Consider the following 23,063-nt stretch of genomic DNA (forward strand, 5'->3'; position numbering starts at 1 on the left):
ACAAAAGAGAGGGCGGCCGGATATCCGCCACAAAGCATACCTCCTTCAGCCACCACCCCCGGAATCCGAAAGGTGGCTTCCAGAGATACACCCGTCGCCCAAAAGACACCCAAAGCTACTCCGGGATACCGGAGAGGGATCGGGACATCCCTAGGCAATCCAGATTCCACGGCAAACTACGCCACCGCCAAGAAACCTCAACGGAATGGGATGGACCCCGGTGTCCTTTCCCCTACCTAGGAACTAGCGCGCCTGTGGGAGAAATCACGAAGGCTAAAAAGAGGAAGGGCAAAAGGGAGGGGTGAGGAGGAGGAGGAGGAATGGAAAAAGGGGAGGATGGGATAGGGGAGGGGAGAATGGGGGGTAATTAGGTTCGGTCTGAGGAAGAAGACCGACAGGGCTAATTCCTCAGACCAAGAGCCTCTTCACCACGCCAAGGAGCCCCCCTTGAAGAGGTGTTTTTACAAAAGCTTCCTTTAAATTGGAGGACTTGATGTTGGGGAAAGGCTGTTCATCTGAGAAATTAGTTTTTCTGCCCTTGAATCCCCTAATTTCCTCCTATTCCTCAGGAGCTGCTGACCCTTTAAAATTTAATTTTTTTTCATAAATTGTTATTTATGAAGTCGTTCTTTTTTCATTTGCTAGAGTAGTTCTGTAAAGTAAAAGGACACAAGTGCAACTAATGTGACATTTTATTGTGGCAACGTTTCACTCTCCAGGAGCGAAACGTTGCCACAATAAAATGTCACATTAGTTGCACTTGTGTCCTTTTACTTTACATATTGTCGGTAATTCTACCAACATTATTACAATCTATAGTAGTTCTGTTTACCTTGTAAAACAGTGTTTGTGTTTTTTTAAAAATCACATTTTTCCACTCATTATAGCATAAAATATAAGGTCAATGGAAAACAAGAGAGTCAAAATATAAGTTTATTTTGCTAACAAAAGGAAGATGAAAAATAAATATTCCTAATAAATACAACATAACAAATGAACTGCCTGCAGTTCTAGTCTAGCCAATGAAGATGAAGTCAAATCCTGTTAAAAGGCGCAGTACTTAACGAGTCAAGTTTTATCCCTAAGTGCTAGTTCCAGTAGCTAGCTCAGTACTAGTTGCTAAGTCAGGTTCAGTCAATGGGTAAGTCGGATTCAGTCGTCACGAGTCGGGTAGTCGCTATAAGGTACAGACAATTTTAGATAAATCTGCGAGATTCACTGGCTAGATGCAGTTGCCAGGCGAATAAAGATTAATCATCTTAGAATTCGGGTTTAGTCTTGTGTAAATCACTTCGTCTTCTTGCGAATAACCTTCAGTCTTTGGGTTATAGTCAACTTCAGAATTTAGAGGAGTCAGCTCCAACCTCCAGGTAAATCAAAGTGCACTCTAGAGTTAGGTGAGAGTCTTCTCTAATCTTCAACTGATGGAAGAGGGAACAGTTTTTAAGCAAGGCAAAACTGGGAGTCTCAAATCTTATGGCATCAAAACAATTGAGAAATGAGAATTAGGAAAGTTCTTCTGGTGATATGACCACAGTGAAGTCAGGTATAGCATCCAGGTCATCTTATCAGTCAATATTATTATAAGTTGGTTTTGTATAATCTTATAAATACCAGCTAAATCTAGTTCATTCACAAGAATCTTAACTGGTCATCTATATGATTAAGACCCATGTCGGGAGACACTTGTTCTGTCTCCTGACAAACATTATAACAACAGTCCAGTCACAGAGCTGGGTTTGAATGGTATATTAAGAGGCTAAGTCAGGCAGTCAATAGCCAGGATAGTGGGCATATTTATGACCTATATATGTCGCTTATATTGTCGATCTTGTTAACTATATTGCATCCTTGTAATTTTAGCTTTAGGGTCAATCTTATATATACATACAGTATTTTTTGTGCCTATACACTGCATTACTGTTATGGTACATAAAGTGCATAATTGGTATGTAAATGTTTAATAGTTTCCTATCAAATTGTTTAGTTTGTTGTTGTTAGTTATATACTCTGATTAAAAGTTAAGTATAGTGTTTAGTATTTTGTCTAGATTGATTGTTCAATCACCACTAAGCTATATTTATATTTTGAAGAGCTCATAAAATATTGTATGTCAAACAAAAATTATTGAAAGGCCTCTCCTTGTGGGCTTAGCACTTAGTTATGATTATGATGAAAGGCTTCTAAGGTATGATTAGTAGCACTAGTATTGTTAGCTGTCCATAACCTATCTGCTATTTGTAAAGTATGGTAAGGCAGAAGCCTACTGGGTTAATTAGATTTTAAGTACAGTATATGCTGTCACTATGTCAGAATTTTTAATTGTCAAGTTAAATATGGCACTGGTAAGTGGTATCCATACCAAGGTTAAAGTTAAATGACAATTCAATTTTTTTTTTTTTGTGATATTAAATAGCTGTCAAGTCAATTGGCAACAACCTTTTTGTAGTTCTGCAAGGTTAACCATGCCAGTGTCAGTAAGATCAATAACAGGTCAGTAAGCAGTAGGACAAGTCATTGATGAGCCAAAAGTTACGTAAGATAAAGAATGTGTTCATTGTTACATAACATGAAAAATGTCCTTGCAAAGTCTTCTGTTGTGTTAAAATTTATGTATTTTAAGAAGAGGCAGCAATCTCAAGTCTTGCATCATATTTGAAGAAATATAAATATCTATAAAAGAAGATTTGTTAAAGAATCATTAGAGTTTATGAACCAAATACAGTAAGTGAGCAAAAATTTGAGGTGGGTCAGTTATCAATGTTACAATTTTGAGGTCGTTAGTCCTATGTCAAAATTTTCTTCTTACTGTCATATCAATGTCGTGTAGCAAAGACTAGTAAGATGGAGACTAGAGCATGACACCAACAATTAACTTAAATTATTACGTACAGCAGTTGCTTTAAAATGGCCAAAAAAAATAGACTAACATTTATTATGTAAGAAAAGAATAAAGAGAAAATACTATCAAGAAACCTTTAGCATTTAAAACAAACAAAATAGTAAAAGCCTAACATTCCCCTCGTCTTAAAACTAAGAGAATCCATTCATTGAACTACTATTATACTTATATGAGCAGTTGCAAGAGTAGGGAGACTTGGAATACATTTAAGTCAAATTAGCTGTGGCAAAATGTGTCATATGTACAGAGTCGTGGGTTAAAATTAAGTCTTTGGCGGCGAGTCTACCCGTAGGTGTCACATGTATATGAGGGAGGGAAGAGGCTGGATGCCCTGCTTGCCAGGGCAAACCACTGGTTATGTCATGTCTGAGAGGAGGGAGGAGGCTGGACACTGCCTGCCAGGAGGAACCATTGGTTCTGTACAATGAACTGTATGATCCATACCGGTTTAGTGAATACGTGAACTAAGTTTACTTACAATGTTTTTTAAAGATAGCAAAAGATGATTGATATAACCAGCTTGTTTTTTTTTCACTGGCTAAAACAACGTACTAGCCTCCTTACCACACCTCTTGTTCAGTGTCCTTGAGCAACCTTAAAATATACAAGATTAAGGGAAAGAGCCTGAGTTTACACATACCGAGGTCCAGCCTCGAGAGACAATCTTGTCATATAAAAATAAATACACTATCTACAGTTTACGGATGAGTGAGAAGGGTGGCCAGTGAAAGCGTTGCTTGGGCGTCTGTGGCTGGTACATGTAGTTAATCTTAATTATAACAGTAAATGAAATTAGCTAGTCTAACGTCTGGAATAACACTTCAGTTAATGATACTTCACATAATCCCCTCAGATTTTGACCTAACTGTTAAAGCACTAAGAGTATTACTTGTTTGATTAATTAAAATTAAAATTTACATACCTGAAAGTACTGTAGCTAAAATGAATAATCTTGCAAATGGAAAGCTGCAAATCGCAAAGTGAATTTGGAACGTCAAGTTTTGTGAAATATTGTTACAAGTCTGGGAGATGTGAAGTGTTACAAGTCAACGGTATCACAGTTTTAAGTCTGGCCGAAAGTCTCAAACACTGCTTAAAGCACTAGAATCAAGATGATCTATCCTATTAAGCTACACTGTTGCTGACACCAGATTCTACTGTCCGGTGAAGTTTAGTCGAGGACAACTCTGGGGGGAGGGGTGATTAAGAATGGTCGGCCCGTATGGCACAGTTAGAATAAGTCTTAAGTCTGGGTCATACTGGATGCTTGGTCACAGGGTCACTAAAACATATTGTCGTCCATTTATCCTAGGAATTTAACAGAGCTTGTGAAGGTCCAGTCGAGTTTCTTACGTACATAATTCTTGGTTAGATGAATTTCCGAGAAGTTGCTCTATACTTCTCATACAGACTGAGGGATTCTGTCCAGGCAACTGGCAGTGAGAGTCTTGAGCCCTAATCAGCTGATGCTCCAGTGTAAATACCCACTGTCTGTTCAGGCACTTTTCTAAGTCACTGGTTTTTCCTATATATAATACAACCAGTGTCATTACACATACCAAAGAGTGACATTGCTGTCAATAACAGGCCCTAGTGGGTTTAGCGTTTCTTTTTTTGATAATAATAATCTGTCAATAACTAAAATACAGGTAAAGTCAGAAATCAATACACATACTGCTCAACCCTTAGGCCTATAGTTAGCCCACATGTGTGATCGTAGAGTCTAGTGTGGTATTTACGACTAAGACCAGTGTATCTTAAAGAGACACGTTTTATCCACCTCACAATAGTAAACAATTCTTACAGCAGGAGGATCAGCTGAAAATGCAGCGAGAGCAGTCAGGGTAAGACAATGCCTCATCATTCCTTTGCAACCTCTACAGTGTCCTTATCGGAGCTGGTAACATCTTCAGAGATGCGATTGGTGTCTACAGGCTTATGTGTTACCTTTGGGGGAGGTCTCTGTGCTGAGGTGGCTGAGCACTGGAACATGTTGCAGTTGCCAGACCTCGAAGTCCGGAATAGCCGAGCAAGCCCCACTTTCCGCGCCAGGAAGTCTGGGGTTCTGAAAACATGACATTCAGCTTATTCTAAGAGCTTGCTTCAAATATCATGGATGTTGTCTGATAAAAATAATTTAATACAGACAAGGATGTGTTTTTCTACTCAGTGCTGTATGACCCTTGTAGGTTTGGCACTTAGTTTTGATTATAATAATGTTTTTTCTACCAAAAAATACTACTAAGATTTTCTTAGGATTTTTAACCCTGGAGGGTTAGCTACCCAGGATAACCCAAGAAAATCAGTGCGTCATCGAGGACTAACTTATTTCTATTGGGTCCCTAATCTTGTTCCCCAGGATGCGACCCACACCAGTCAACTAACACTCAGGTACCCATTTGCTGCTAGGTGAACAGGACAACAGGTGTCAGGAAACGCGTCGAAATGTTTCCACCTGCTGGGAATCGAACCCAGGCAGTCCGTGTGTGAAGCAGGAGCTTGAGCCACCAGGCCAGTATGTACTATATAGTATCAAATAATGCTGTATGACCCTTGTGGGTTTAGTTCTCGATTGTATTATTAGTATATTAATAAATAATCAGTGCTGTATGATCCTTGCGGGTTCAGCGTTTAGTTATAATAATAATAATAAATAAATGTACAATAAGTTAACTTACAGAGTAGAGACATAGTAGAAGGCTCTCTGCATGAACGAGGCACCCTCATGTTCGCCAATGCGAGTGAGTTCACAGAAGAGCTTCGCTTGGCACTCCCGGGAGGTGAGAGCCAGGAAGTCACTCTCCACTAAAGCATGTAGCAGGGGTAATTCTTCTGGGTTAAGACTGTCCTCCAGCAGATTATCATCACCAAGGCTTCGTCTATGATGAGGGAAAAATTAACAATTAAAAAATAACTATCCATTCTCCTGATGGTGGTAATTATCATTACCAGAATTGTTATTTTTTATTCATGGAAAGTGCTAAACCCATATGGGGTAATCAGGTTTGATCCAAGGAAGGGTAAGGTTGCTTAAATTCCCTGGATCAAGAATCCTCCAGCTTCAAAGCACCACCTTGAAAGGTGACAGAGTTAAAGTGCTTCAGCAGACAATACTTACCTCCTAAGGGCAACAGTGAAGAGGCCAGTAGGGATGGCTGAGACGAGGAGGCCGATAGGAATAGCTGACATAGCCACACCATACATCAAGTCTGTCATGGACCAGCTATTGTCATCTTCTTCATACCTGCAACACACAAACATATCATATTTATTTAATAAGTGAGCACTTACAGCCATTATACATACATATTAAAGAGATTAAGAATCTACTGGAGATGGGGATTATATTCTAAGAATAGATAACCAGAAAATTGTCACTATGGCAACTTCCGAGTTTGTCACCACCCATACCTGCTGCTTCAGACAGTACAAACACCACACACCATTACATGTGTTCCATCTCTCATACAGGAGCAGTATCACAGATCTCTCACCTATCAGGACAAAATGGTTAAAGAAGAGCAGAACAAGAAAGAAAAATAGCTGAAGCAAAATGCAGAAATTCTTCAGGAATCATCTTCTGAGGAAAGGCAGAGCAAAGCAGTATGACCCTTGTAGGTTTAGCTCTTGGTTTTGATAATAATAATAATAATAATAATTAATAATAATAATAAATAATAATAATGAGGAAAGTCAAATTCTTCAGCCAATTTCGACTGACTCAGGTGATGCTGACGGTGACTATTATGAACTCAAAATGAAAATAAAAATTTTCCGGCTCTCTCCTCTCAAAAAACGAAAACCCCAGCAATCAACAGAAGTTAAGGAGGGTATCATGGGGGGTAGAAACTCAAATAAGGCTTGAAGAAAGTGATGCTAATTTAAAAGTGGAGGAAATAAAATTATCCACAGGAAAAAATGAGATATCAACAATTAAAGATAATGCTCAAAATTTTGATTAAGTCACTAATAGTAAAAGCAAGAAAGAAAAAGAAAAATAAGAAAAAGTATGTTAGATGTTAGTGAAGAGTATGAGGATAACCTAATATCAAACTTGAAAGGTCAGGAGGTTCTGCAACTTCTGCACGAGTGAAGATTATTCAAACTGATGCAGCCTCCACACATAATGACAGTATATCTGTTGATCAAGAGTTTGGGGAATCTTATCTAATTGAAGAAGATGAATTGGATGTCAGTGACGGTGTCGTTGAAGATGAAGTTGCAAATGAAACAGGCAGTGCGAGACATCAAAATCAACAAAAAGAAAAATAACAAGCTGCAGCAATGACTAAATCCAGCTTTAAAAAATGTTTATGAATCAGGAAACAGATGATGAAAGGAAAGGAGAAAATTTAAGAACTTCAACAAATGGCTAACAATATCAAAGATGGACATTTTAAACAGTGCAAGAGGTTAAGGAGTGGATAAAGAAGCTTCAAAATAAGGATGTTCATCATATGGATGAAGATCTTGAAGAGGAGGAGCAAAGATTAGGGCCAGCACTTTTATCTCTGATGAATGTTCTAGATGAGGCTAAAGACAAGTTGTCTATAGCTAAAAAGGAGATGAAAACACTTGAAGAATTTCTTGACAGTCAGCTCAAAGAAATGGAAAGTTACCATTTTGTTCAACGAATCACGAAGATTCATTAAAGGAAAGCCCACCAACAGTTGAAAGTTTGAAGCCGATCTGGAAAATGTCAAACTTGTATATACAAAATGTGTATGTATGTGTTAGTTACCATTTTGTCAAAGGCACTTTTCGATAAAACACTTGGCCTGCTCGGTGTATTATATATATATATATATATATATATATATATATATATATATATATATATATATATATATATATATATATATATATATATATATATATATATATATATATATATTTTTCAACAAGTCGGCCGTCTCCCACCGAGGCAGGGTGCCCCAAAAAAGAAAGAAAATCCCCAAAAAGAAAATACTTTCATCATCATTCAACACTTTCACCACACTCGCACATTATCACTGTTTTTGCAGAGGTGCTCAGAATACAACAGTCTAGAAGCATACACATATAAAGATACACAACATATCCCTCCAAACTGCCAATATATATATATATATATATATATATATATATATAATATATATATAATATACATATATATATACATATATATATATATATATATATAATATATATATATATAATTATATATATATATAAATGTGTGTGTGTGTGTGTGTGTGTGTGTGTGTGTGTGTGTGTGTGTGTGTGTGTGTGTGTGTGTGTGTGTGTGTGTGTGTGTGTGGAAAATACTGTATATTTTCTGGAAATACGGTAATTTATAGGTAAATAGATGCCCTATATTGTATTTTTAAAAGAAGTATGTTATCGAAAATGGGAAACTGGACCTGCGTCTGCGCAGACAGGACTCGCCATCTTGGTTTTGAATTTGTACAAACGTTGGTGTAATGGGAAGAATTTTTCGTGCTCTAGAGGTTAAAATTGTGTTGACACCTCTCAAATAGGAGGCGAAATTGGTGGATGTGCATTCCTGCATACCTTGAGATACCTGGAGTTTACCTGGAGTTCCGGGGGTCAACGCCCCTGCGGCCCGGTCTGTGACCAGGCCTCCTGGTGGATTAGAGCCTGATCAACCAGACTGTTGCTGCTGGCTGCACGCAAACCAATGTATGAGCCACAGCCCGGCTGGTCAGGAACCGACTTTAGGTGCTTGTCCAGTGCCAGCTTGAAGACTGCCAGGGGTCTGTTGGTAATCCCCCTTATGTATGCTGGGAGGCAGTTGAACAGTCTCGGGCCTCTGACACTTGTATGGTCTCTTAACGTGCTAGTGACACCCCTGCTCTTCATTGGGGGGATGTTGCATCGTCTGCCAAGTCTTTTACTTTCGTAGTGAGTGATTTTCGTGTGCAAGTTCGGTACTAGTCCCTCTAGGATTTTCCAGGTGTATATAATCATGTATCTCTCCCGCCTGCGTTCCAGGGAATACAGGTTTAGAAACCTCAAGCGCTCCCAGTAATTGAGGTGTTTTATCTCCGTTATGTGCGCCGTGAAGGTTCTCTGTACATTTTCTAGGTCAGCAATTTCACCTGTCTTGAAAGGTGCTGTTAGTGTGCAGCAATATTCCAGCCTGGATAGAACAAGTGACCTGAAGAGTGTCATCATGGGCTTGGCCTCCCTAGTTTTGAAGGTTCTCATTATCCATCCTGTCATTTTTCTAGCAGATGTGATTGATACAATGTTATGGTCCTTGAAGGTGAGATCCTCCGACATGATCACTCCCAGGTCTTTGACGTTGGTGTTTCGCTCTATTTTGTGGCCAGAATTTGTTTTGTACTCTGATGAAGATTTAATTTCCTCGTGTTTACCATATCTGAGTAATTGAAATTTCTCATCGTTGAACTTCATATTGTTTTCTGCAGCCCACTGAAAGATTTGGTTGATGTCCGCCTGGAGCCTTGCAGTGTCTGCAATGGAAGACACTGTCATGCAGATTCGGGTGCCATCTGCAAAGAAAGACACGGTGCTGTGGCTGACATCCTTGTCTATGTCGGATATGAGGATGAGGAACAAGATGGGAGCGAGTACTGTGCCTTGTGGAACAGAGCTTTTCACCGTAGCTGCCTCGGACTTTACTCTGTTGACGACTACTCTGTGTTCTGTTAGTGAGGAAATTATAGATCCATCGACCGACTTTTCCTGTTATTCCTTTAGCACGCATTTTGTGCGCTATTACGCCATGGTCACACTTGTCGAAGGCTTTTGCAAAGTCTGTATATATTACATCTGCATTCTTTTTGTCTTCTAGTGCATTTAGGACCTTGTCGTAGTGATCCAATAGTTGAGACAGACAGGAGCGACCTGTTCTAAACCCATGTTGCCCTGGGTTGTGTAATTGATGGGTTTCTAGATGGGTGGTGATCTTGCTTCTTAGGACCCTTTCAAAGATTTTTATGATATGGGATGTTAGTGCTATCGGTCTGTAGTTCTTTGCTGTTGCTTTACTGCCCCGTTTGTGGAGTGGGGCTATGTCTGTTGTTTTTAGTAACTGTGGGACGACCCCCGTGTCCATGCTCCCTCTCCATAGGATGGAAAAGGCTCGTGATAGGGGCTTCTTGCAGTTCTTGATGAACACGGAGTTCCATGAGTCTGGCCCTGGGGCAGAGTGCATGGGCATGTCATTTATCGCCTGTTTGAAGTCATTTGGCATCAGGATAACATCGGATAGGCTTGTGTTAACCAAATTTTGTGGTTCTCTCATAAAAAATTCATTTTGATCTTCGACTCTCAGTCTGGTTAGCGGCTTGCTAAAAACTGAGTCATATTGGGACTTGAGTAGCTCACTCATTTCCTTGCTGTCATCTGTGTAGGACCCATCTTGTTTAAGTAGGGGGCCAATACTGGACGTTGTTCTCGACTTCGATTTGGCATAGGAGAAGAAATACTTTGGGTTTCTTTCGATTTCATTTATGGCTTTTAGTTCTTCCCGCGATTCCTGACTCCTATAAGATTCCTTTAGCTTAAGTTCGATGCTTGCTATTTCTCTGACCAGTGTCTCCCTACGCATTTCAGATATATTGACCTCTTTTAGCCGCTCTGTTATTCTTTTCCGTCGCCTGTAAAGGGAGCGCCTGTCTCTTTCTATTTTACATCTACTCCTCCTTTTTCTTAGAGGAATAAGCCTTGTGCATACATCGAGTGCCACCAAGTTAATCTGTTCTAGGCATAAGTTGGGGTCTGTGTTGCTTAGTATATCTTCCCAGCTTATATCGGTTAGGACTTGGTTTACTTGGTCCCACTTTATGTTTTTGTTATTGAAGTTGAATTTGGTGAATGCTTCCTCGTGACTAGTCTCATTATGTCGGTCTGGGGCTCCACACATACATGTCTGAACCTCAATTATGTTGTGATCTGAGTATATTGTTTTTGATATGGTGACATTTCTTATCAGATCATCATTGTTAGCGAAGATGAGGTCTAGTGTATTCTCCAGTCTAGTAGGCTCTATTATTTGCTGGTTTAAATTGAATTTTGTGCAGAGATTTAAAAGCTCGTGTGAGTGTGAGTTTTCATCAGAGCTGCCTCCTGGTGTTATTACTGCAACAATATTATTTGCTATATTCCTCCATTTTAGGTGCCTTAAGTTGAAATCCCCCAGGAACAAGATGTTGGGTGCAGGAGCTGGAAGTTTTTCCAGACAGTGGTCAATTTTTAACAGCTGTTCCTGGAATTGCTGGGATGTTGCATCCGGAGGCTTGTAGACTACCACAATGACTAGGTTTTGGTTCTCGACCTTTACTGCTAAAACTTCCACTATATCATTTGAGGCATTAAGCAGTTCTGTGCAAACAAGTGACTCTGCAATGTACAGGCCAACCTCCCCCCCCCCCCTTTTGCCTGTTCACTCTGTCACATCTGTATAGGTTGTAACCTGGGATCCATATTTCGTTGTCCAAGTGATCCTTTATGTGGGTCTCAGTGAAAGCCGCGAACATTGCCTTTGCCTCTGCAAGCAGTCCATGGATGAAAGGTATTTTGTTGTTTGTTGCTGGCTTTAGACCCTGGACAAGACAGCTCCAGGAACCTCAGATAAGCTCTCTAGATTTGTGTAATTCTGGCCGGTGTTTTCATAAATTTAATTAGTGAGGTTTTTCTGAGTATGATACAACTTAATATCCAGTCAAATTGGTGAGTGATATTAAGATATATTTTCCTTCTGTTATGTAATTGTGTATATATATAACCATTTATTATTTTTAATATACAGTCCACAAATTTATATATTTACCAGTATTCCTGGTGTATGTATATTTCATTTAATTAATAGGTCCAGAGCAACTTGTGGTTATGACAGTGGTAGGTATCGAAGGGGGACATTTTTTGCGACCTAGATGTCCCAAATTCCTACTTGTCTATGTAACATTGATAAATAATAATTATCTTTGTTATCATTTACTGTTATGTACATAATTAGTTACATTCAGATAAATGCAATATTCCACAATATTCCACAATATATATATATACAGGAAGGCCCCGCTTTACGGCGTTTCACTTTACGGCGTTCCGCTAATACGGACATTTCAAATTATGACCAAAACTCACTATACGGCTCCCCCCACCTGACTTTCTAATACGGTCACCGTGCCCCACCCTGTTTGTTTACATTCTCCATGAGCTCAGTAAGCACTAAGTCTCTCCATTTTGTCTGGAAACTCCAAAATTTCAAATGTTTTTAAAAGTTATTTCATATTTTATATATACTCTGATAATTATACTTATGTATACCTGTACCTAAATAAACTTACATACATCGAGTCATTTAAATGTCGTATATTACGTTAATATACACATTTTCATTAATCCATCCATGATATTTTTTTCAAAATTATATAATAAACACGATGCATAACATATAAATAAGATAAATACACCCCATAGTAGAATAAATAAACATAAATGTGAGATGTGAGCAGACGACTTCCACAAGTGACGCCATAATAACAATACTCACCGAGTCTCATTAAATGTCGTATATTACGGTAATATACACATTTTCATTAATCCATCCATGATATTTTTTTCAAAATTATATAATAAACACGATACATAACATAAAAAGATGATAAATACACCCCACAATAGAATAAATAAACATAAATATAAGATGTGGGAGCCACATAACTTGTACAAGTGACGCCAAGAATAACATTTTCTCTAATCTAACATAAGAGTAAATGTGTTACTGGGGGTAACTGTAGAAAATTATTCCTTTCGTATGTATGTAAGTAAGTTTATTCAGGTATACACAAATACAGTTACATAGATTATCATACATAACAACATACGTGTAGAGAACCTAGGATAACCCAAAAAAGTCAGTGTGACTTATTTCCATTGCCTTCACTCAGAGCTTCATTTCTTCTCAAAATGATGTTACATGAGAATGGGAGTGTTCTTCTTTATTAATTCTACTGTATCAATGTAGAGACAACCTGTACACAATGTAACTTGTACACAAACCAGACGTGTACACTTCGTTTGTTTACAAAACTTACCTTCGCCTGGTTTGTTTACATAACTGCGCCTGCCCCCTCTCATGTATTCATTCTTTCTCTCTCTCATTTATTCGTTTTATCTCATTTACTTACTCCTGACCCTACATTAAGACTACAAATATTTTAAGGTAAGTAATGAGTGAACTGTATATACATTTTATCGCTCTGGGATGCTTAAATATCATAGAATAGTATGTGTGGGTGGGGTGGCCTGGTGAGGCTATTACAATACATACCACACTTGATTTCTTACAATAAATACTACTTGTCTCACCCTAGATTAAGACTATAAATATTTTAAGGTAAGTAATGAGTGCACTATGTGTGTATTGTACTTTTTTATTGTTTTTTGATGCCTGGTTCTATTGCTAACTTAATATATGTTAGTGTAAACTTGTTATCTAGTGTTTGTATGCATTTTTAAGTGGAAAAAAAGGGTGTTCCACTTTACGGCGGTTTCCGCTTTACGGCGGTAGCCTGGAACCTAACCCGCCGTATAAGTGGGGCCTTCCTGTATATATATATATATATATATATATATATATATATATATATATATATTTATATATATATATTTATATATATATATATATATATATATATATATATTTATTGTCCAACAAGTCGGCTGTCTCCCACCGAGGCAGGGTGACCCAAAAAAGGAAGAAAATTCCCAAAAAGAAAATACTTTCATCATTCAACACTTTCACCACACTCGCACATTATCACTGTTTTTGCAGAGGTGCTCAGAATACAACAGTTTAGAAGCATACACATATAAAGATACACAACATATCCCTCCAAACTGCCAATATCCCAAACCCCTCCTTTAAAGTGCAGGCATTGTACTTCCCATTTCCAGGACTCAAGTCCGACTATATGAAAATAACCGGTTTCCCTGAATCCCTTCACTAAATATTACCCTGCTCACACTCCAACAGATCGTCAGGTCCCAAGTACCATTCGTCTCCATTCACTCCTATCTAACACGCTCACGCAGGCTTGCTGGAAGTCCAAGCCCCTTGCCCACAAAACCTCCTTTACCCCCTCTCTCCAACCCTTTCGAGGACGACCCCTACCCCGCCTTCCTTCCCCTATAGATTTATATGCTTTCCATGTCATTCTACTTTGATCCATTCTAAATGACCAAACCACCTCAACAACCCCTCTTCTGCCCTCTGACTAATACTTTTATTAACTCCACACCTTTTCCTAATTTCCACACTCCGAATTTTCTGCATAATATTTACACCACACATTGCCCTTAAACAGGACATCTCCACTGCCTCCAACCGTCTCCTCGCTGCTGCATTTACCACCCAAGCTTCACACCCATATAAGAGTGTTGGTACTACTATACTTTCATACATTCCCTTCTTTGCCTCCATAGATAACGTTTTTTTGACTCCACATATACCTCAACGCACCACTCACCTTTTTTTCCCCTCATCAATTCTATGATTAACCTCATCCTTCATAAATCCATCCGCCGACACGTCAACTCCCAAGTATCTGAAAATATTCACTTCTTCCATACTCCTCCCCAATTTGATATCCAATTTTTCTTTAGCTAAATCATTTGACACCCTCATCACCTTACTCTTTTCTATGTTCACTTTCAACTTTCTACCTTTACACACATTCCCAAACTCATCCACTAACCTTTGCAATTTTTCTTTAGAATCTCCCATAAGCACAGTATCATCAGCAAAAAGTAACTGTCAATTCCCGTTCTGAATTTGATTCCCCAAAATTTAATCCCACCCCTCTCCCGAACACCCTAGCATTTACTTCCTTTACAACCCCATCTATAAATATATTAAACAACCATGGTGACATTACACATCCCTGTCTAAGACCTACTTTTACCGGGAAGTAGTCTCCCTCTCTTCTACACACCCTAACCTGAGCCTCACTATCCTCATAAAAACTCTTTACAGCATTTAATAACTTACCACCTATTCCATATACTTGCAACATTTGCCACATTGCTCCTCTATCCATTCTATCATATGCCTTTTCTAAATCCATAAATGCAATAAAAACTTCCCTACCTTTATCTAAATACTGTTCACATATATGCTTCAATTTAAACACTTGATCTACACATCCCCTACCCACTCTGAAACCTCCTTGCTCATCCGCAATCCTACATTCTGTCTTACCTCTAATTCTTTCAATTATAACCCTACCGTACACTTTTCCTGATATACTCAGTAAACTTATTCCTCTATAATTTTTACAGTCTCTTTTGTCCCCTTTCCCTTTATATAAAGGGACTATACATGCTCTCCGCCAATCCCTAGGTACCTTCCCCTCTTTCATACATTTATTAAACAAAAGTACCAACCACTCCAACACTATATCCCCCCCCTGCTTTTAACATTTCTGTCATGATCCCATCAGTTCCAGCTGCTTTACCCCCTTTCATTCTACGTAATGCCTCACGTACCTCCACCACACTTACATTCTGCTCTTCTTCACTCCTGAAAGATGGTATACCTCCCTGACCAGTGCAAGAAATTACTGCCTCTTCTTTCTTCCTTAACATTTAAAAGTTCCTCAAAATATTCTCGCCATCTACCTAATACCTCCATCTCCCCATCTACTACCTCCCCTACTCTGTTTTTAACTGACAAATCCATACTTTCCCTAGGCTTTCTTAACTTGTTTAACTCACTCCAAAATTTTTTCTTATTTGCATTAAAATTTCTTGACAGTGCTTCTCTCTCTCACCACTCTCTTCACCTTTCTTTAACTGTCCATATACTCTGCTTTTCTTATAACACTTCTGCTTTGTAAAAACCTCTCATAAGCTACCTTTTTCTCTTTTATCACACCCTTTACTTCATCATTCCACCAATCACTCCTCTTTCCTCCTGCCCCCTCCCTCCTATAACCACAAACTTCTGCCCCACATTCTAATACTGCATTTTTAAAACTATTCCAACCCTCTTCGACCCCCCCACTACTCATCTTTGCACTAGCCCACCTTTCTGCCAATAGTTGCTTATATCTCACCCGAACTTCCTCCTCCCTTAGTTTATACAGTTTCACCTCCCTCTTACTTGTTGCCACCTTCCTCTTTTCCCATCTACCTCTTACTCTAACTGTAGCTACAACTAAATAATGATCCGATATATCAGTTGCCCCTCTATAAACATGTACATCCTGGAGCCTACCCATCAACCTTTTATCCACCAATACATAATCTAACAAACTACTTTCATTACGTGCTACATCATACCTTGTATATTTATTTATCCTCTTTTTCATAAAATATGTATTACTTATTATCAAATCTCTTTCTACACATAGCTCAATTAAAGGCTCCCCATTTACATTTACCCCTGGCACCCCAAATTTACCTACTACTCCCTCCATAACATTTTTACCCACTTTAGCATTGAAATCCCCAACCACCATTACTCTCACACTTGATTCAAAACTCCCCACGCATTCACTCAACATTTCCCAAAATCTCTCTCTCTCCTCTACACTTCTCTCTTCTCCAGGTGCATACATGCTTATTATAACCCACTTTTCACATCCAATCTTTACTTTACTCCACATAATCCTTGAATTAATACATTCATAGTCCCTCTTTTCCTGCCATAGCTTATCCTTCAACATTACTGCTACTCCTTCCCTAGCTCTAACTCTATTTGAAACCCATGACCTAATCCCATTTATTCCTCTCCACTGAAACTCTCCCACCCCCTTCAGCTTTGTTTCACTTAAAGCCAGGACATCCAGCTTCTTCTCATTCATAACATCCACAATCATCTCTTTCTTATCATCTGCACAACATCCACGCACATTCAGACTTCCCACTTTGACAATTTTCTTCTTCTTATTCTTTTTAGTAATCTTTACAGGAAAAGGGGTTACTAGCCCATTGTTCCCGGCATTTTAGTTGACTTTTACAACACGCATGGCTTACGGAGGAAAGATTCTTATTCCACTTCCCCATGGATATAAAAGGAAAAGTAATAAGACCAAGAACTATTAAGATAAAATCAAAGAAAACTCAGATGAGCGTGTATAACTAAATGTGTACATGTATGTGTAGTGTGACCTAAGTGTAAGTAGAAGTAGCAAGACATACCTGTAATCTTGCATATTTATGAGACAGACAAAAGACATCAGCAATCCTACCATCACGTAAAACAATCACAGGCTTTCGTTTTACACTCACTTGGCAGGACGGTAGTACCTCCCTGGGTGGTTGCTGTCTACCAACCTACTACCTATAATTATATAATATATATATATATATATACATATATATATATATATATATATATATATATATATATATATATATATATATATATATATATATATATATATAAGCAATAATAACTGAAGTTAGAACACCGAGGGCACAACTCTTTTCCTGTAGCTACAAACAAAAAGAAAGGATAAAGCATCACACTGACTTGTCATCACGGGCAGGATGGCCGAAGTGTTGAGGAGCAATTTGCACGGGAGAGTAGCTACTATATGAAGACTGTTGACCACCTGCAGAGGGAGACACATAGCCCACAGCAGGTATTCCATAGCCCACCTGACTGGAGGCGCTGGGGGGATAGTAGTAGGTATATTCGTAATCATACTCACTCTCGTCATCATAGTCAAAACCCATCCATTCCATAATTGTCTTGCCCCACTCTGAGAAAGTCCGTCCTGTAATGGTGTGATAAAAACCAAAGTTATGAATTGGTGTAGAATACTATATGTAGACAAATAACCTGCACATAAGAGAGACAAGCGTATAAAGACGTTTCGGTCCGAATTGGACCATTTACAAGTCACACTAACACAAAAATGTGAGGGAGTCTGTCATATCAATTTAACTAGTTCTACCTTCTGTAATAAGCTCACACACATAATAGATAACCTCTAAAAAACCATACCACGTGTGGAAAATACTGTATATATTTTCCGGAAATACGGTAATTTATAGGTAAATAGATGGCCTATACTGTATTTAATAATATTTGTCATAGAGAATGGAAAGCCTGCGTCTGGGCAGGGGACTCGCCATCTTGGTTTTGAATTTTGTACAAACGGTGTAATGGGAAGAATTTTTCGTGTTCTAGAGGTTAAAATTGTGTTGACACCTCTCAAATAGGAGGCGAAATTGGTGGATGTGCATTCCTGCATAACTTGAGATATCAGACAAGCTCTCTAGATTTGTATGTAATTCTGGCCAGCATTATTTTCATAGATTTAGTTAGAGTGAGGTTTTCTGAGTATGGTACACATTAATCTCCAGTCAAATTGGCGAGTGATATTAAGATATATTTTCTTTGTTATGTAATTGTGTATATATATAACCATTTATTATTTTTAATATAGTCCACAAATTTATATATTTACCAGTATTCCTGGTGTATGTATATTTCATTTAATTAATAGATCCAGAGCAACTTGTGGTTATGACAGTGGTAGGTATCGAAGGGGGACATTTTTTGCGACCTAGATGTCCCAAATTCTTACTTGTCTATGTAACATTGATAAATAATAATTATATTTGTTATCATTTACTGTTATGTTCATAATTTGTTACATTTAGATAAATGCAATTTTCCACACCACGGGTGGGGTTTGAACCCGCGGTCAGAGTCTCTATGATTACCATCACTTCTTACACACATTAAATTCTACTTATATCAAGGCTAATAATTAAAATATTACAACTATTTGACAGAGCCCTATGAAACGTATAAAAAATGAAATATGTACTACAATATTCGTAAACTGCAAATTGAAGCTGACCCCAGTTAAATGTTATTACTAGACTCGTTTCGTTCACTGTATAATCAGTATACCCTAAGCCTGGTCCTCCCCCTACCTTAATATACGTAACAAGAATATTCCAGGGAAGTCATTAAATTCTAATATATAAAAATACGTATGCATGTACGTATGAGTGCGTATGTATGCATGTGCATATGTATGAGTGCGTATGTATGCACGTACGGATGAATACATGCTCATTTGTAAGCTTGCATGCGTGCACATGTTCGTGCTGATGTACGTATGTGTGCACGTGTGTATGTATGGATGTAAGGTTAACAGCCGTGAGCATCCCTTTCTTGGCAAGATAAAAGCTTGTGTAAGATAATGCCACCCCTATGAAACAAAATTAAATATGTATTTCCTACCAATTAAACTACACTTATGTTCTGTGGTACTCAGCCTAACATTATGGTACTAATATTCTGACAAAATGATACCTAACATTACCCAACCTGTCCCCGTAATAACAACGTCCGTTTTCTAACTTATTTCAGTATATGCTTCAGCACGACCTATTCAACCATCATTGTTTAACCGTAAATATGTAAGTAAATTTATTCAGGTATACACAGCTATATAGATTAACATACATAGCAGCACATGTGTAGAGAACCTAAGATAACCCAAAAGTCGAAGTGACAGCTGTATTTATGGCTTCATAACAAAATGCCTAGAAAGTTTGACTCATGATAGATAAACCAGCATGGGTGTATACATCGAAAAGTGTATGTATTTTTCAGTGTACATATAATGAGTTTACTTTCATACCTGTTTCAGGGATTAAAATATTTTTGATTGGTTGGAAATGTTATGCAGACTTACTGACCCTCGTGTAGTTGATAGGCTTTAAAACCCAATACACCGAGTAACTAAGCATAAACCAACCTGTAGCTGGGGAACTGTCGAGCGAGGTATCTTCACCACTGGCCATAACCTCTACCACGTCGAGGTCATCATCCTTGTCGTCGACTACAGCCGCTGCCTGGCACGCCACCGCCCCCACCACTGCTATCACCACCACACACAACACCTGCATCTGTACCACAAACCAACATTAACATTTATCACCCAAGATTAACACTAGTTTACACCTGTAATTCATGAAGTGCTAAACCCATGTAGGTCACTCAGCTCAAGGAGTGGAGGCTGGCTCTAACAAACGCGGTCTCTGACCTACTGAAGTGCTAAACCCATATGAATCATTCCCCGCAGGCAGTAAATGACTCCGTTAGGAGAAATTTTTAAGTTTCTCCTACCCAGTAAAATACCCTCCTTCCCCTTCCCTTAGTTTTAGATATTGTATAAAAAAAGTACTGTTAATCAAAATGAATTTGCAATAAGCACTAGTAAATAACACAAATGAACTCACATGGATATAAAACAAAACAAAATGAGCACTATATTTCATCCTCACACTGAGGCCTACTTCACTAAACTGAAAACGGCATCAGTATAAAGCCGAAATATATAATAGTAATCTCCATGTGGGTTCCTTTGTGGAAACTACAGTTCAGTATTCACTGAGATTGCATAAGTATTGCATCTGAGAAAGTCTCTGGTGTCATATAGTGATAAAATAAACTAATTTCTTAGTGAACTTTGCCCGAAATGCCCAGGCATGATAGTGGCTTTATTTGTACTTAACAACTCAAAATTGTAATTACACATTATAACTTTTGCAAAGAAATAAAATCTTTAATCTTTTAGCGCAAAGCTTTGTAACCACATGTGAGTGAAATATGAATGGAAACGCTGTAAACTTGTACAATGTATTTCATGAACATTTATTTCTTCATTGATTTAATTAGCATCCGATAACACGCTAAATACAATATGTAAACCAATGAGATTATACTTCTTTTGAATAAAGGTTCAGTAGAATCAAAATGTAATTACTGAGATAAATGGAAACTAACGTTATAACTGGTATTCTGGAGTATGTCAGTGTATACTCAAAAAGGTATCCCTCACCGTAAATACACTTAAAATTTACTTTAATTCGTAACTTAGGGATTAAAATGCCAATGATAGTGTCTGTGTTCAATACGGCCTTTGAGATTCCATGATACTGGAAAGGCCTGAGAGTCCATGACACTGGAAAGGCTTTTGAGATTCACTGGAAAGGGGCTTTTCGTGAAAGGAATTGGACCTGACCTCGCCTTCCTTGGACTGAATCTATTGCCTCTCATTCCCCAGGGGATGTGACCCCTACGGTTTAGCGCTCCCTCATGAATGTAGTAGCAGTAATAAATTATAGCAATAATAATAAGATCTAACAAATCATTCAAGTAACAATAGGGATATACATACACCAAAGTTTTTGTGCAATTTAACGTAGCTTAGTGTGCTCATCAAATGTTAGGGATAGAAGCTCCACTGACGATTAAGAAGATAGTACTTGTATTGTGATCTTGCATCCTCAAAATATGTGACTGGAGTTATTCTCCCTTCCGGATCAAACCTGATTGCCTCCAATTTACAACGCGTATTACCCGTTAAGGATTTAGGTTTCCCCCGTCAAAATAATTTACGATTTTCAAAGATAAGCTTCACTATCTTGCAATTAACAGACCCTAAGTTAACTTGAGGAAAACGCTCCTATAAGAAGTGCTGATAATAATCAAATAATCAGTTACGGCAAGCAAAACCTAACCTCTTACATGGAGTTCACTTATTGCTTTCAGATTAGATTCATGGGAACGCGTTAAACCCATAAGGATTATAGCGCCTGGGGAATGGAAGACAATAAGGTATGATCCATGGAAGGGAAGGGAAGGGATAAATTCAATTCCTCGAAGGGATTACATTCAAATAAAGAACGATATTTATATAAATCTATAGGTAGAAACTTCAAGATACAACAAAATATTACCTCATAATGCTGCGTTTCATATTGTAATTGAGTTTTACGCGTATATCGAGTTATATGAGTGCAATCATGAAAATACATGCGACTGTGACGAATATGACGCCCCCTTTTTCTTTATTTTCGCCTACCACTCTTTTCTCGGATTGCCTGCCTTACCGTGTGGTCCTAACGACCAGGTTTAGTGTCGTAATGACGACTAGGTATGGCGAAGTCATGATCGACAGGTCTTCCCATGGCCTTTAATGGCCAGATATATCTTGATTGGGTAGAGTGCGGTTTTCTCCGCTCGTTGTGGGCTTGACCCGGTCTTGTATAATCTAATAGACCAGGTCTGTTGTGGTCTTCAGTATCTGTCTGGTTTAGCCTTGACGATCAGGTCTGGAGTGAACTGAATAATTAGATCTGGTGATTGATTTGAGCAGGTCGCGTGTGCTATCATGTCTGATTCAACTCAAGAAAATCCTGGATCCTAATCGATTTTTAAATCTGAGTGACATGCTTAATATTACTGCTCTCTCAAATATACACAATTCTGTTCCTAAAAGCACTGCAATTGTCATTATACCCCAACAGTTATTAATTTGGCTTTCTGATCAGCCAGACTGTGGTGCCCATACTGTAGTGTTGCACGACAAGTTTTGCCCACAAATAAAAAAAAAACAGGGACAATATGCAGAGCAAGGGTTTATTTAAAGACGCTCTACTTAAAGAGAAAAATGTATAAATAAATGTTTAGACTGCAAGCTAGTACCATCAGCCTGATTGATCAGGCTATTATCCAGGCCTGATATAGTCCGGGACGATAACCCCAGGAATCGACTAAACAGGTAATTACATGACTCAAAAAAATGGCCACATTCAAAATATTATTTAAATGAACTTTAAATACTCTTATTTCTATCATCAGAGGAGGAAGACCCTCCAGTGTGGTCTTAAAGATCATACTGGACAACCAGCTAAAAGCTTAAAAGTTAGCTGTCGATGAACACGTAAATCTACCCAAGCCAACTGTATGTCATCCCAATCATAGACATGATTTACTCAGAGATGGAAGTTAATGACCCTAGAAGCGTTATATAACTAGGTTACAAGTTTCACCAGCAGGCATAAAGTAGGTCGCTCTTGTTACTCCAACACTGAGGTATTGATCCAGTTGGACATATTGTCACCGCTCACAAATTTTCTTAGATAAGACATGCATTTCAAACTAGAATGGAATCGTGGAAATTCGAGTCCCAAACAAAATAGTCCTTCCAGGATCCCAGCACTGACACTCTTGCAACTTACTCTGTAACACTTCAGTTTCTAACTGCCTGTGCTTCACTCGTCTTGGTATATAACACGACAGGATTATATTCACTAGTGACGCTGTTCCTGGCTCCCCCTCTGTTTAATACCTCCTCATGCTCGCTCA

At 38.4% G+C, this 23,063-nt stretch overlaps 1 protein-coding gene across 1 annotated transcript; it reads right to left on the reverse strand.

Moving 5' to 3' along the window:
* Nucleotides 1-919: 919 nt before the first annotated feature.
* On the reverse strand, nt 920-23,063 carry LOC128699506 (uncharacterized). The gene is made up of 6 exons (XM_053792269.2): nt 22,937-23,063; nt 19,666-19,816; nt 17,415-17,661; nt 6,021-6,146; nt 5,581-5,781; nt 920-4,967 (listed from the first exon to the last, which is right to left on the reverse strand). The coding sequence occupies exons 2-6, from the start codon at nt 19,814-19,816 to the stop codon at nt 4,763-4,765; spliced, it is 930 nt and encodes a 309-aa protein (XP_053648244.2). The 5' UTR covers nt 22,937-23,063; the 3' UTR covers nt 920-4,762.

The sequence above is a fragment of the Cherax quadricarinatus genome, chromosome 61 (genome assembly GCF_038502225.1).
Source record: "Cherax quadricarinatus isolate ZL_2023a chromosome 61, ASM3850222v1, whole genome shotgun sequence".
Taxonomy (NCBI): Eukaryota; Metazoa; Arthropoda; class Malacostraca; order Decapoda; family Parastacidae; genus Cherax; species Cherax quadricarinatus.